Raw genomic sequence first — 17,410 nt, 5'->3', positions numbered from 1 at the left:
GCTTTCAGCACAGGGTCTGTTACTGCTGCGAACTGGAGAGAGCCCAGTACTCTTTCCTGTTGGCGTCTTGAAATCTTGTTGGATTTCAGTAGTCTCTTGACAGAACCCGCAATCTCTCTCCTCTTCTTCGGTAGAATGGAGAGGTGGTGTGACTGCAAGTTCCAATGGATTCCTAACCACTGAAACTCTTGAGATGGAGAGAGGCGAGACTTCTTGTAGTTGATCTTGAAGCCCAGATGATCCAGGAACTGGATCACCTTCGTGGCTGCCTGCAAACAAGCTGTCTTGGATGCTGCCCATACCAGCCAGTCGTCAAGGTATGCTGCTACCTGAATGCCTTCTAAGCGTAGCTGTTGGACGACCGTGTCCGCAAGTTTTGTGAATATCCTTGGGGCTATGTTTAGTCCAAATGGCATGGATGTGAAGACATAATTTGTCTTCTGTAGTTTGAATCCTAGGTAGGAGGAGAGGGGGCGGCTGACTGGTAGGTGCCAATAAGCATCTGCTAGGTTTATTGAGACCGTGTATGCCCCTTTTGGTAACAGGGTCCTTATGTCTTGTAGGGTTAACATCCGGAACTAGTTGTTCTCGATGAACTTGTTGAGTGGAGACAAGTCTAGAAGGGCTCTAAGTTTGTCCGAGTCTTTCTTGGGAAAACAAAATAGCCTTCCCTCAATTTATTGGACTTTGTTTTCCTTATTACCTGTTTGTTTAATAGTTCTAAGGTATATTCTTCAAATAAGGGGGTGGGGGGTTGGAAGAATTGAGGAAAAGGGGTGGATTTTTGTTCCATTTCCACCAGAGTCCATTCTTGATTAGGCTGTGAGCCCAGGGATCGAAGGTCCAATGATCCCGGAAGTAGAAAAGTCTTCCTCCTACCTGGAGCATCTCATTGTTGAAATGATCCAGATGGTTTGTTACCATGACCACGTCCTCCTCTACCCCTTGAGGGGTTTCTTGAGGAGCCTCTTCTCAATCCTCTACCTTTAGGGCGAAAGGTAATGATGTGCCTCTCAAAGCCTGGGTTAAAGGCTGGTGACTGAGCTACCAACTGCTGGGGCACCATTTGGAAGGTGGTTTGCGGCTGGACAACCATTTGGGGCACTGTGGTCATGGTAACCGTAGGATGCTGTGCAGGCCTATGAGGTACGCGTGTCTTCTTCGTCTTCCTGTTCTTGGGTTGGGGACCAGCGTCAGAGGATGATTTCCTCTTGAAAGACATGCCCCACTTTTGGAGAAGGTTCCTATTCTCCGTGGCAGCTTTAGCAACTACCTCTTGGACTGCTTCTTTTGGAAAGAGGTCCTTGCCCCAGATACATGAAGTAATCAACTTCCTGGGCTCGTGTTTGACCGTTGCATTGGCAAACGCGTACTCTCTACACGCCCTCCTTGTTGGCCTTTACAAAAGCGTACACGTCTTTCACCAGGGTAGCCATGTGCATCTTGGCTAGGTCCATGTATATATCTGGTGTGCTCGAGAGGCCTGCACACATCTCCATACAGTTCTGGAGAGACAAAGAGGTGGCAAGTCTCTCTTTTGTCTCCTGCTCCCTTCTTATAAGATGTTCCAACAACTTTGGAAGGTTCTGCTACCTCTGGATCCAGTTTTGAGATTGAGAAGGTTAGATAAACCTTGTTCCAATCCTTCTCGCAGGTAGGCAGAGCTAGAGACATAGTTTGCATTCCTCTAGCATAGGGCATGGTTTGCCCGCGTCAACTGCTTTTAGCACGCAGTTGAGAGCTTTGGCCGAAAAGGGAAAAGCTCTGGAGGAAGGAGCAAGAAAGGTAGGGTGCCTCTTGCTCAAAGCAGAAACCTTCGTATTTGTATAGCCGGCTTTCTTCAGGTTATTCGTCAAGAGAGCCTGTGCCTTGTCATGATCAAAGATCAAGACATCCTTGGGTTCCGTCTCCTCTCGATATGCTGGTTCATCCCACAATCTCACGAAGCATTCTGGGTAAGCCGAAATGTTCAGCCAGAATTAGAGATCTTCGAGGGGTTTGGCCCCCATCTTCTCAGAGATGTAAAGTTCCCATTCATCATGGGCATAAACTCCGCATACCTCCAGGGGTTGGTTTCGGAGTATTGAGGTAAGTCAGAGACTCTGACACGCTTGTGAGCGCCACTGAAAGCGGCCGAGCATTGCGCTTCTCTGACTTCCCTCCTCATCTCTTGCTGTTCCTTGCGCATCGTTTCCATCATTAGCTGCAGCTGTGCCATGAGTGTCTCGCCCTTGGTTACCAGTGGGTCCGATTGAGGAGTTGGGGCCGAAGAGGTTGATGGCACAGGTTGATATGCTGTCACCGAAAACTGAGGGCCTTCCGTCATTGTCGATACAGATCCTTCTTCCTCCTCGGGTGGCTAAGCCACCTCTTCATCAGGATTTTCTTGTAGAAGATCCTTTTCGGTGTTTGAGGACACTTCTGACATCTGTTCTTGATGGATGTCCATGCCTTCGAGAGCCTTGTTGATGTCAGCCTCTATCATCAATTGTATGAAGGGAGGCTTGACATGAGCCTGAGGCACAAAGGCTTCTCATAGCATAGTTTGGCAGGTAAGGTCCCAGAGGGTTCTTCTGGAACCCTCTTACACACCTTTGAAGCGTTTCCCTCGCAGTATCCCTTGACTCCATCGTCTGGGGATCACCATAAACCAACGGTCATCAAGGCCGAGCAGACAGTGCAACCCTTCGGATCCCAATACCTCAGAGTTTCAGATGTGATGGAGCAGGGGGCATGAGACCTGCACATCTCGTGGCCACAAAAGTCCCAGCTTTTGTGGTTGCAGTACATGACTGCACCACTTCACCTTAGGCTCCTCCTGTAAGGAAAGAAAGAGTAAAATGAGTATGGGATAATTTATCACACTCATAAATATATTCACATGCATTAAATAGTAATCATTACTATTATTAATATAGCTTAGGATAGTAAGCTAGAAATGAAATAGGAAAGACACATATCTGTGTTTCCTGTCCAGGCAATTGCTGTGACCTCCCCCAATATGAATATTTTTAATTTCCTTATCAGGGAAAATACATGTGGAATAGCTCTAGTACGTAGAGCTGAAGTCAGTGTATACTAACACTAACTCCACCACAAGTAAAATATTAGTACTGCAGGGTAATTATTGGTGTTCCGATGATCTAGGATACATAAGAATGTTGAAGGAATGCTTCACCTCAACATTTGTTAAGCGGTCTCAACAATGGACTGTGAAAGGATACACAGAGTACGTTGGAGATTCATACTACTGTATTATTATATACTGTAGTTTTCTAACTGCTGTATTGTTATACTGCAGGAATACTGGCTACTGTATTATCTTATACTGTAGTTCTGACGGTATGCTACCGGGCTAGGCTAGTACCTGGTGGCACTAGCCGAGAGAGAGAGAAAGAATGGAGAGAAGGACTATCGTATTATTATAGTTTAGTACAATAATAGGGTTGTAGGGAATACTGTCTCTATTGCCTTCTTTACAGAATGAGGATTCAAATAGAAGGAGAGAGAATATATTGATTCTAGCTTCCATCCAGCCACAATTTCTGTTGCCGGCTGCACTGCCGGTTACAGGATTTGTGGATGGCAGTCCAAGGAAGGACTGAAGAATACTCAAAGTTGTAATGGGTCTCCCACCGGCAGCCGTCAGGGCCGGCTCAACCTTTCCCGGAGCATTGCTTCTGTTAGGGAGATGGTCGAAGCGGCAACCTAACCGCCTTTGTAGGAGCCCGGCCAGTAACGCATTCAGCCCGGCAAGCGGGGGAATTGTACGATACTGGCCCCCGGCCAAAGGGATCGTGACGGCTAGATCGTCACTGAAGGACAGAAGGGGAGAGGAAAGGGTCTTATATTTTACAAAGAAAGAAGGCGGCAAGTATGCCTCCTACTTTCGGCTGCAAATCTAGGAAACATGGTTTCCTATGCCGTCACCGTCTTGGGTGGCAGAGGAATAACGATTCCCTACCCTGAGACATTGCCGGATATAAGACATGTCTTCTAGTCCACAAGGGAGAAAGGTGGTGGCAGTTGTGCTATCCACTTTTGGTTGAGGACTAGGGAAGCCAGGCTTCCTATGTCAGCAACGGTGTAACCGGCAGGGGAATGACTAATCCCCTATCGGTAGCATTGCCGGCAACAAGACAGAATACCCTGAGTTACTGTCATATTTCAAAGCCGGGATACTCGTCGGCAAAGAGGATCGACAGAAAACACTATCTCAGCCAAGCCGGAGTACACTACTCAATGGCAATGACGAAAGATAGGGTTGTCGCCGGGGCTGGGGCACTCAGGGGAGAAGAAGGGTTTATCCTCATTTCTCTAAAAGGGAAGAGTATCGAATTATGATAGTAATTCTAGGAGATATTTATATCTCCGACCGAATTAATAAAACGAGGTTAAACAGGGATAATGTAACTAAAGTATACTAAAACGCGTTAAGCTAGCCTAACTCGAGTCGGGATCTCGGCTACGCTAGTACCACCGAGGCCCTATCGTATACGATCAAAACGTTTTATCAGAAGAAGAAATATTACATGTGTAAATCTTATCTTCACTAGTATAATTTTGGTTAAATAGCTAGAATTTCTTTATCGCTAAATACCGGGAACGTCGTACTACTAACTAAATAAAGCATTTATGGCGTACGACAGCTGTCCCAAAATGGCCTCCTCCGGTGCTGGCTCTGCTACGCTTAACACACCTAAATTATGCTAATTTAACTGTGAGAAGGGAGCCAGAATTTTATACACAAGAAATATTAAATACTCAACTTTCCAGAGGATGAAGATGCTGGAGATTGCATAGTAATATTCCTTGAAAACAGTAACCAAACCGAGAGCAACGTGGGAGAACACCATGCTTAATTGGCTACTATTAAAGGAATAGTTATGCCGTAGTAGTACGAGGAGGGGATCCACCGGGTAATCTTGATAACGGCTCCCCTTTAAATTCACCACTCTTCCCCCTCAAAGCGAAAACTCTATTCGGGGTGAAGATTGCCATGTGTCGTATCAAGAAATACATCCCCTGGTATTATGCGATATCCTTAAAAGTTATATTAAGGATACTCGTGCCAGGAATTAGAATTCTGGAAACCTGTGGTTAATTCTCTGGGAGTATCACTGTAGTCAAATATCCCTTAGAAAGCTACCTAAAGGAATCTTCCATCAGGACGACATGGCTGAGCCCAAGTATATATATATATATATATATATATATATATATATATATATATATATATATATATATATATATATATATATATATATATATTTATATATATATATACATATATATATATATATATATATATATATATATATATATATATATATATATATATATATATATATATATATATATATATATATATACACAAACACACACACACACACACACACACACACATATATATATATATATATATATATATATATATATATATATATATATATATATATATATGTATATATATATATATATATATATATATATATATATATACATATATATATATATATATATATATATATATATATATATATATATATATATATATATATATATATATGTATACATATATATATATGTATATATATACATATATATATATATATGCATATATATACATATATGTATATATATATATATATATATATATATATATATATATATATATATATATATATATATATATATATACATATATATGAAGCTGAAGCTGGTCTAGTGTAGAGTAAATATTTTATTCATGTATTTCATCTGTGTATCTAAGAGGTATATAGCCAACTCATAAGGTGAGCTCCTCTCTTGTAGGTTTAAGTATTTGTATGTAAATTACGTAAGATTTTCGTCGTAGGTGTAATTGTACTTTTCATTCAAGTTAGTTTATGTGAATTTACATTATTTTCAAGAGTTAATCTTTTTTTCACGTATTTTATTAGGAAGTCTTATGAACTCTGTCTAAATAACGGATTTTGAGCAAAGTGAAAAATCTATTTTGGGTGAGAGTGCCATGTTGTCCTGATGGAAGGTTCCTTTAGGTAGCCTTCTAAGGGATATTTGCTACAGTGATACTCCCAAAGAATTAAACCGAAGGTCTCCAGGATTCTAACTCCTGGCGCGAGTATCCAATAAAAGATATCGCATAATATCAGGAGACGTATTCTAGATACGACACATAGCAATCTTCACCACGAATAGATTTAACTCTTTGATGTAAGGGGGAAGAGTGGCAAAAGAAGGGGGTGCCGTTCTAGGTACCCGGTGGACCTCCTTCCCTACTACTACCGCAACTCCACTCCTTTTCTAGTAGCCTGCTAAGCGTGTTGTGCTCCACATTAGCCCGGTGTTTTGTTACTAGTTTTTGGAATATTATCATGCAATCTCCAGCATTTTCATTTTCTGGAAAGTTGGGTATTAATTCTTTCCTGAGTATAATTTTAGTCTCCCTTTTCACAGTTAAATTTCAATAATTTAAGTGTATTTGAGTTAGCGTTGCCGAGACCGGAGGCAACCATTTTACGACTGCAGTCGTCCATTACATACGCATTTTATTTAATCAGTAGGGCAACGCTTCCCGGTATTAAGCTATAATATTAGCTAGTTAGGCAAATTATGCAAGCTGTGTTATTGCATACATGAAAATTATTCCTCTTCCTATTATGTGGCTTTACTTATCGTATACGGCGGGAACCCCGGTGGTACCAACTACCAGAGCTTGGCTACTATTGCTCATGTATATGTTAGTAAAGTAATTCCCCATGTTTAGCCTCACCCTATTGTTCCTTCTTGATTCGTATGAGAGTTTACTTTCTCTAGAATCTATAGATAAGTTACGGTATTTATTCTCTCTCAGAGAGAAGCTAAACCCTTCCTCCCTCCCCGAGTGTCGCCGCCATTATAGGCGGCAGCCACTGTCTCTCTTCATCACCGTCGAGTAGAACAAAGTTCTTACTGCCTCCAGCTTTGATTTAGATAGGGACTAACTCAGGGTGCCCTTATTTTGCTGTCGACAATGTCGTCAGCACAGGAAGCTATGCTTCCTCAGTTCATTGTTTGGGGAAGGCAGCATACCTACCGCCACCTCTGATATCAATGAACTCAACCCTTCACCCTCTGTCCTTTAGTGACGTCATGCCATCACAAGATTCTTCCACTGGTATCCTGACAGTCAACCCGGCTTCCTAGGGTGACTGCGTTACCGGCTGGTACCTTGCCGGTAGCAGTTAGTTCAGCTGTTTCTGCCACCTTCCCCCATTACTCCCTTCCTTTACAGGAAGTGAGTAATATTGGGGGGGGGGGAAGATTGAGACGGCTCCTCATGGCAGCCAGTGGGAAACCTAACATACTTTGGAAAGTCCTCAGCTGCCATCCACATTCATTTCCGCCGACTTCATTGCCGGCGACAGGCCTTTTGTGGATGGGTGGAAGCCAGAATCTGATAGATTCTTTCCCCTTCCATTGGAACTTTCATTCTGACAAGGAGACAGAAGGCAATCTGATAGTCCTCCTACGCTTCCAACTGTCATGTTTATTCATAATAATAGGAAACTCTACTTCCTTTAACCTTTTTCTCTCTCTATCAGTTAGTACCGCCAGGTACTAACCTAACACCGGCAATGCCGCCGGCAAAACTACTGTATACAACTATACAGTAGTACACATGTTTTCTAACATACTCTGTGTTTCCTATCACAGACAGGCTGAATACTCCCTCAACACCCAGATGGTTTTCCTCGATCATCAGGGAATTAAAATACCCGATCGGTATTAATATATACGACAAGTGAATAATGTTAGTATAAGAAAGTTACTAACTCTAACTCTAGTTCCTGGAGTTTTTTCTACCTTGTATCCTCCCTATCAGGGAAACTGAATATTAATACTGATGGAGGTCTCAGCAATGGCCTGGGAGAGGAAATGCAGATATGTGTCTTTTCTACTTCCTTTCAAGCTTACTATCCTAAGCTACAATAAACAATAGTGAATACTACTGTTATTAATAAACTGTGCAATTTTATATCATTGAGATAAAAAATATGAATACTCATTTGGCCTTTTCCTTTACAGGAGGAGCCGATGGAGAAGTGCGCAGCTTTGTTCTGCAATCAAAAAGGGAAAGACTTTTGTAGTCACACAAAGTGCAGGATTCATGCCCCCTGCTGCATCGTGTCAGGAGTCCTAAGGTATTGGAACCCAAAGGGTTGCCCCACCTGCTCAATCCTGCTGGCCAACGGCTTCGACGAAACCCCCCTAGTTACCATAGAGACTAGGGATACAGCGAGGGACACCCTTCGCAAATGGGTAAGAGGGTTCCAGAAGAACTCTCCAGGACCGTACTTACCCAATGACGCCCTAAGGTGCCTATTGTTCCCCAAGGCCCTGGCGAGTGCGGTGGTGCCCCAGGAACAGGTCCAGTCCCCCCTTCGTACAACTGAAGATCGACTTGGACATTAATAAGGCACTGGAAGGCATGGACATCCACCAAGAGGAGATGTCAGAAATGTCCACTGACACTGAACAGGACCTACTGCAAGGTAGCCCTAAAGAAGACGTGGACCATCCATGAGCAGAGGAAGAAGGATCCGTATCAAATGCAACAGAAGACCCTCAGTTCGCCGTGACGGCATACCAACCTATGCCGTCAGCATCCTCAGGCAAGGAGACCACGTAGACCTGCACAACTCCCAGCCATGACCATGACCACGATGGTCCCTCAACAACTGGTAGCCCAGTCACTAGCCTTTAACCCTACCTTTGAGAGGCAGACAACTTCCTTTTGCCCCAGTCAGAAAGGAAAAGGCCCAAAGAGAAGTTCCCCAGGAGGTAACTTCTCTTGGGGCCGAGGAGGACGTGGTCACGGAAACAAATCCGCAGGACCCCCCAAGCAATAAGTGGTTCCAGGTAGGGGGCAGATTGCATCACTTTCGGGATCGCTGGACCTTCGATCCCTGGTCCCACAGCCTAATCATGAATGGACTCTGGTGGAAATGGAGCAGAACTCCACCCCATTTTCCAGAATTCTTCCAACACTCCACCCCCTTTTTGGAAGAATATACCTCAGAACTCTTGAGCAAGAAGGTAATAAGGAAAGCGAGATCCATCAAGTTCCAGGGAAGGCTGTTTTGTGCTCCCAGAAAAGACTCAGAAAAACTCAGAGTCATTCTAGACTTGTCTCCACTCAACAAGTTCCGGATGCTTACTCTGCAACACATAAGGACCCTTCTGCCAAAAGGAGCGTACACGGTCTCAATAGACCTAGCATGTGCTTAATGGCATCTTCCGATGAGTCGCCCCTTCTCCTCCTACCTAGGATTCAAACTATAGAAGAAGTTTGTCTTCAGAGCAATACCTTTCGGACTGAACACAGCCCCAAGGATATTCACGAAGCTAGCAGACACAATCATCCAACAGCTATGCACCGAAGGAGTTCAAGTGGTAGCATATCTAGACGATTGGTTGGTATGGGCAGCATCAAAGACTACTTATCTGCAAGCAGCCAACAAGGTGATCCAGTTCCTGGAGCACCTGGGCTTCAAGATCAATCGCAAGAAGTCTCGTCTCTCTCCAGCTCAACAGTTCCAGTGGCTAGGAACTTAAAGTCACACCACCTCTCCATTCCATCCAAGAAGAGGAGAGAAATAGCGGGATCTGTCAGGGGACTAATCCGTCACAAGAGGATTTCAAAACGCCAACAGGAAAGAGTACTGGGCTCTCTCCAGTTTGCAGCAGTGACAGGCCCTGTGCTAAAAACACGTCTGAAAGATGCATTAGGAGTCTGGAGGAAACACGCATCAAACGCTTGAAGAGATCAACTAAGGTTGACCCCAACCTTGTTGCGCATGCAGTTAAGGCCGTGGTCAACAGCCAAAAGCCTAGCTTGGATAATTCCCCTGCAACTACCACAACCTTCAGTGGTGATACACACGGATGGGAAAACCACTCTCATGACAAAAAAGTGCAAGGGAAATGGTCGCACCAGTTCAAAACCTTTCATATCAACATTTTGGAAGCTATGGCAGTTTTCCTGACGTTGAAGAAACTATTCCCTCGCAGATCAATCCACATCAGATTGGTCCTGGACAACAAAGTGATAGTAAAGTGTCTAAATCGACAAGGCTCCAGATCCCCCCACATCAACCATGTGATGTTAGCCATCTTTTACCTGGCAAGGAGGAAGGGATGGCACCTATCAGCAGTTCACCTATAAGGGTTCCGCAATGTGATGGCGGACGCTCTATCCAGGCAAAAGCCCAGAGAGAGAATGGTCTCTAGACGCAGACTCATTCTCCTTCATTTCGGAAAAAGTCCTCGGAACTGCAGATCGACCTCTTCACAACAAGCGACAACAAGAAACTACCTCGTTACGTAGCCCCTTACATGGACCCTCAAGCAGAAGCGATGGATGCCATGTCCCTCAACTGGAACAGGTGGAATCGCATTTACAGTTTCCATCAACCAATCTCCTGCTAAGAGTCCTCGACAAGCTAAGATCCTTCAGAAGGACAGCAGAAGTAGTGGCCCCCAAGTGGCCCAAAAGCAATTGGTTCCCTCTAGTCCTAGAGCTGAAACTGAAGCTGTTTCCTCTGCTGAATCCAGTACTATCTCAACTGGTCCAGAAGTCGACTGTCTACGCTTCATCCTCGAGAACCAGCAACCTACATCTCATGATTTTCTCGCCCAAGCAGCGAACAAAAAGTTTGGAATCTCGAAGGATAAAGTTGACTTCATCGAGGAGTACAAGTCAAGTTCGACTAGGAGACAGTACAAATCATCATGAAAGAAATGGGTGTCCTTTGTGAAAACAAGGAAACCGACAGAGATATCGATCAATTTCTGTCTTACATTCTTCATACACCAATATGAACAAGGCCTGGCCGCTACTACAATTACCTCTTGTAAATCGGCCCTGGCTAGACCACTTCTGTATGCTTTTGAGGTGGACCTCTCTGGTGAAATTTTTAATAAGATCCTGAAAACATGGGCTAGACTCAAGCCAACAACCTCACCAAAGCCCATCACGTGGTCTTTGGACAAAGTCTTGCACAATGCTTTGAACCTAGACAATGAGGATTGTACTCAAAAGGATTTAACACAGAAAGTCATTTTTCTGTTTGCAATAGCCTCAGGGGCTAGAGTTAGTGATATAGTGGCCTTATCCAGAAACAAAGGCCATATTTAGTTCCTAGACCAGGAGAACTAAACCTTTTTCCTGATCCTGCCTTTCTTGCCAAGAACAAGCTACCTACCAAGAGGTTGGGTCCTTGGAGAATCTGCCCATTGAAGAAAGATGCCTCTCTGTGCCCAGTAGAGTGTCTTAAGGTCCATCTTCGAAGAACCTTAAACCTCAATGAAGGACAGTTCTTCAGAGGTGAAACCTCACGATCATACCTATCCTTCAGACAACTGAGAGCAAAGCTCACCTACTTTATTCGCAGAGCGAATCCTGACAGCACACCCGCAGGTCACGATCTGAGGAAAGTTGCCTCTTCGTTTCTTCGTTGAACTTCTTTCAACATATGGACTTTGAAAGACTCCGCTCATACACTGGGTGGAGATCATTCAGGGTCTTTTACAAACATTATGCGAAGCAAGTACATGAAATAAAACACTTTGTGGTGGCGGTGGGTAGTGTCATAAAATCCGTCGTCTAGTGCTCCGATGAACAGTGGACTGTTTTTGGGACTTTACAGCAGCAGTAGTAGCCCCCAAGTGGCCCAAAAGCCATTGGTTCCTTCTAGTCCTAGAGCTGAAACTGAAGCTGTTTTCTCTGCCGAATCCAATACTATCTCAACTGGTCCAGAAGTCGACTGTCTACGCTTCATCCTCGAGAACCAGCAACCTACATCTTATGATTTTTTTTGTGCCCAGTAGAGTGTCTTAAGGTCTATCTTCGAAGAACTTTAAACTTCAAGGAAGGACAGCTCTTCAGAGGTGAAACCTCACGATCAAACCTATCCTTAAGACAACTGAGAGCAAAGCTCACCTATTTTATTCGCAGAGCGGATCCTGACAGTACACCCGCGGGTCACGATCCAAGGAAAGTTGCTTCTTCCTTGAACTTCTTTCAACATATAGACCTTGACAAACTCCGCTCATACACTGGGTGGAAATCATCCAGGGTCTTCTACAAACATTACGCGAAGCAAGTACATGAGATAAAACACTTTGTGGTGGCGGCGGGTAGTGTGATTAAACCTGTCGTCTAGTGCTGCGATGAACAGTGGACTGTTTTGGGACTTTACAGTGCATTGGGGGGTGCATGGGTATACCTACCCACTAGTGCAGATCACAACTATGGTTGACATACTGTTCTGTGTAGGTGCATATCTGATCAATACACCAGTGACGGTGAACGTTTGCGTCACAGTGTTTATGCATTTCCGAACATCTGAACATGTCAGATAGATTTGGTTTCACATCTCCATTGAGTGGCATTATTCCGAAATGTACTTATATATATTTTTTCTACACGAGAAAATATGGACTTTAATGTGTCGTAATGCTGGATCAGATTCATACTTGGTTGTAACTACTTTTAATAAATTAGTTGCATAATAAAATACTTAAAACGTATTTGCGTCTTATTACTGCTCCCTCAGTTATGGACAGATAAAATACATAAGAGTTTTACTTAATCCCTGTATACGGCTTATATCTTGAAATCACAATAATGATATCTGAAGGAACGAGACTTACATTCTCATGGTAAGTAAAAAAGATAAGCTCCAAAGTTTTCCATTTTGTTCCAACAGAAATACAAACCTTGAATCCTTATTGTCAATATCGACATTTTCTCTGCTGGGGGTAGGAAGCACTAAACCAGCTGCAGGTTTAGTGAATATGACAGATCTCTGGAATTTCATATACAGGTCTAGTAGACCAGATAAGGAAATTTATTCAAGGTGGAAGGCACATACACAAACCAACAGCTAATAGTAATTTCAAGACAATTCTCTTGTATGCTTCCATCAGGACAGCATGGCCTGAGCCCAAAAAATGGATTTTGATCAAAGTGAAAAATCTATTTTTGGGTGAGAGTGCCATGTCGTCCTGATGGACCCACCCTTTTGCTGACCCTTCCCAAAATTACTTTATCTGCGGGCATTTCTGCTTAACGACTAGAAAAGGAATGGCTTCGCGGTAGTAGTAGGGAAAGAGGTCCACCGAGTACCTAGAACGGCACCCCCTTCTTTTGCCACTCTTCCCCCTTATATCAAAGAGTTAAATCTATTCGGGGTGAAGATTGCCATGTGTCGTATCTAGAATACATCCCCTGATATTATGCAATATCCTTTATTGGATACTCGCGCCAGGAGTTAGAATCCTGGAGACCTTCTGTTTATTTCTCTGGGAGTATCACTGTAGCAAATATCCCTTAGTAGGCTACCTAAAGGAACCCTTCCATCAGGACGACATGGCACTCTAACCCAAAAATAGATTTTTCACTTTGATCAAAATCCGTTATATACATATATACATATATATATATATATATATATATATATATATATATATATATATATATATATATATATATATGTATGTATGTATATATATATATATATATATATATATATATATATATATATATATATATATGTATATATATATATATATATATATATATATATATATATATATATGTATATATATACTGTATATATATACACTTATATACATAAACATGTACACTCATATATACATACACACAGGTAGCCTACAGGACTTTTTTGTTTTTTCAAGAGTTGCCCTCAAACTAAACAATTTGGATGGCCCTGGACTAGTCACTAAATGCAAATTATCTCTTAGAATATTATGCGAGTCATGAACGAACATTATTTGAGATATGAATGGGAATCAACAGATAGGAATTATTATTTCATAAGAAATAAACCATAGAAAATAACTAAATAAGTCTTCTGATATTTTATTTATCTATAAAGAGCATATAGTAGATATAACAAATATTTCGCGACTCTTCACAGGAGCACAGGAGGGAATAAATATTCTCATTCCCCTTCAATACCATCACATTGAACTTACTGCTTTTTTCATTTATCCTGCAGGAGTACAGGAAATACCTGGGATGGAAGAAGTATTTCCAACCCTCGACAGTTGGCGGGGCCATGGTGCTGTGCCATCTTTGCACTCGACTGTACGACCCGGATTTCTACGAATACAAACTTTACGAGGATTTCGATGATTGGTTCGTCGAGAAGTCACACTGTTTGGCAGGACTAGATTTTTGAGTATCAGAGATTATCATTAATTAAACATGTCGGGAGGATTAACATCGAATATGAATGGCCTCAAATATTGATGAACAATTATAGAATTGTTAAATATTTAACAATGAGTTACGTTTGGTTCTTTCATGCATTGCATATAAGAGGGTCATACTACATAAATAGAAACTAAGAAAAGAAGCAAAATTATTACTGATAAATATATGATCAAATTTCTAGAATAGATAAAACCCCATGTGATAATCTTAATATAACAATTATAGATAAAAAAAAACACCTTCCAATAAATGGAGAGATTAAAGATAAAGGTTTTTTCTTCTTGGTAGTGCAAAAATAAACTATCTTGGTTGGCAAGATCTCCTAATAGCGGTACACGAATATGCTGAAAGTCACTACAAATGTTCAGTTAGTGACAAGTTTCTGAAACTTGGTATGATTATACCCAAGACCATACTTTATCACTTTTGAAGCAAGACCAAATTTTTAGGGACTATCTTCGGGTTGGTCTGGGATCATTTCAAGATGGTTGCCGTGGTTGACATCAGAAAAAAATAAAATTGTTACAGGGGGGCAAGCAATAAAATTGCATACTCTTGAGTAATAATTTGATACTAAAAACAAAAAACAATCATTCAATCAATTACCAAGACCTCTGTGGCTTCCAATACCCCCTAGGAATCCCTTTTAGCCCAAATTAAACTTCAAAATAGACCAAAAAATTCACCAGGCATGTTGCGCCATTTTAGAAAGCTTTCACTGAGTACTATAATATTAAGTTGTTCTTCAAATAATATTTGTCGCGAATGAAGTGAGTGACCTTATAAAAATTATCAAAAAAAATTTATGCATACCCATAACATCTCAGCCAGTCATTCCCTTCAGCATTAATTCAATTTGAACAGACTAAATCCCATACCCTGATAGTGAACACCATCAACATGGGACATTGCCAATCCTAATAAACAATGTCCTGCATTGAACCTTTCTATATGTAAATGTGTTTGCAGTGCTAGCCATGGTAAAGGGTTAAGGTGATTTTTGACCCTAGCACCGACCACAGCAGTGCCATTTTCAGAAACCCCCCTCATTATGCTTAGTGATCTAGCTGTATTGGTACTTGCATATGGCCAATGTTATATCATCTAAGACCACACCTTCATTATATGCATGCATATGTTTTCAAATTGCCTCATCGCTTAAACAGCGATTCAGCGCAACCAGTGTTGCCATTTGATATAAGATTTGGTAGGTTAAAGTTCTTTCCAAAGGGAATAAAGCCTTTCTTGTGCAACCTGAAGGCTCCACAATAACTTTCAGCAGCCCTTAAGGGCCATCTAAGATGTTCATGTGACCTTTAGGCTGCATTTATAAAACCAATCCCTACTAAATCTCATTTCAAATGGCAACGCTGTTCCTGGTAGTGAAACATTAGCACATGATGCTCACCATAAGGACATTAAACCTTAGTCAGTAAAGTAGTGATTTTTGTTCTGTGCAGTGTCTATGAAATAGCATTTAGTCCATGTCAACTCTGAAGAAATAGGACATCAATAATTATAGGAGGTGAGTCCTAAATCAATAAAATAATATTGCTATCTTTCGAATACTCATTCACACAAGTTTCTATACATGATTGATTGTCCGTATATTATTCCACTTCTTTTTTCAGTACAAATAGAAAAATTTCATTAACTACAACTTCTGAGTGTGTACTTCAGGAGACTACTGTGTTTCTATAACCATTTACTACCACAAGAGCTGAATACATCATGGAGTTTGAACCATTTGAAATCCGGACAGGCACTAACTATGCATTATGTTGGGTATGCTAAGACGGAGATACCAAAGATTTGATAGACCCAAATAACAGTAGAAATCCTATACATGCCAAGTCGGCTTATTTGACTGCTGAGATAAATGTAATGAATTTCATTAATAATGACCTTCCACTTCCTAAAGGTTTGAAGCAACAATATATCAACGATGGCTCAGGTATTTCAAATACTTTAGCCAAGAATAAAGCTAAGCATCATAATAGATGTAGAGCCCTTTTACTCCCAGAGAAAGTTCAAAGAGAACTAAGGAAAAGAAATTTACCAGAACTTCTTGAATCAGAAGCACAGCCCAATCCTAAAAAACTAGAGCTAGCTTGGACACAAGCTACAACAGAGATGAGTCGCAATGTGTGAAATGTCTCAAAAAAGCTGATGAGTCTCCAGAAACGTTAATACAGGGAGAAAGTAAAAATGTTGCAGCTAACTTAGAAAAATATGCCATTGAATCTGAAAACTAGGCTGTACATGGTCGCATGCAAACATGTGTCACAGATACTTGTGCTGCTGATATCTATTACCATGCGTCTTGCTACACTGAATTAAAGAATGCTGCCCGTTCGGCTAAGACAGCTGCTGCTAAAGAAGAAAGTTCTAATATTAAAAATGGCTCATCTTATGACCCTCTAGTTCTCTCCCAGCTCCTAATTTATATTTAGCATGGACCTTCACCACTCAAATTAATTGATTTACAGAATAGATACCAGAAAAGTTAAACCATAGATACTCTAAATGGAAAGATACAAATGTGAGCCCAACAAGGTTAGTACTCAAACTAATTTGTATATAGATTTGATATATAAAAAATCATATATGTATAAGAAAACATTGTATAGCACACTAGACTTAGTATTACTGATCATTTTCCAGGTTCAAAGAGCACATCTTAGACAAGTTAGGAGATTGACATGCCTATAAATCAGGAAGGCATGTATATATTGCAAACAAGGCTGCAATTGGTGAGGTATTAGCTGACACAGCTCGTGCTCAAGTATCAGATGATGCTCATAAGATTGTAGAGTGCTCCATGATCTTGTGGAACTATATCCTCTTGCCACAACCCCCATTTGATGGCAGCTTCAAACCAAATTGCCTTAGTGAGCCTGTCCATCCTGCTCTATTAACAGCTATATATGTGATGTTAGAAGGATCCAATTCAATTTGCACATCGGGTATGAATATTTGTCATTTAGATATAAAGTATCGTAAATGAAACTTAACAGAGCAGGGTTAAATGCGTTGATAATAAGCCCCAATTCACCTAAAATATGCAATATTGTTATCTAGAAATTTATCATAATTGAAGTTATATTCTATCATTTCTAGATG

General features: G+C 41.4%; 1 protein-coding gene across 1 annotated transcript in view; it reads left to right on the top strand.

Moving 5' to 3' along the window:
• The window catches only part of LOC137646789 (alpha-(1,3)-fucosyltransferase C-like), an 84,127-nt gene extending 67,379 nt beyond the window's left edge, over positions 1–16,748 (top strand). Inside the window, exon 4 of the mRNA XM_068379876.1 lies at positions 14,070–16,748. Within this exon, the coding sequence (XP_068235977.1) occupies positions 14,070–14,252 (183 nt within the window). The 3' untranslated portion in view covers positions 14,253–16,748. The remainder of the gene's footprint in view (positions 1–14,069) is intronic.
• The last annotated feature ends 662 nt before the right edge of the window (positions 16,749–17,410 follow it).

The sequence above is a fragment of the Palaemon carinicauda genome, chromosome 9 (genome assembly GCF_036898095.1).
Source record: "Palaemon carinicauda isolate YSFRI2023 chromosome 9, ASM3689809v2, whole genome shotgun sequence".
Classification (NCBI taxonomy): domain Eukaryota; kingdom Metazoa; phylum Arthropoda; class Malacostraca; order Decapoda; family Palaemonidae; genus Palaemon; species Palaemon carinicauda.
This window is presented reverse-complemented; position numbering and strand designations above follow the sequence as displayed.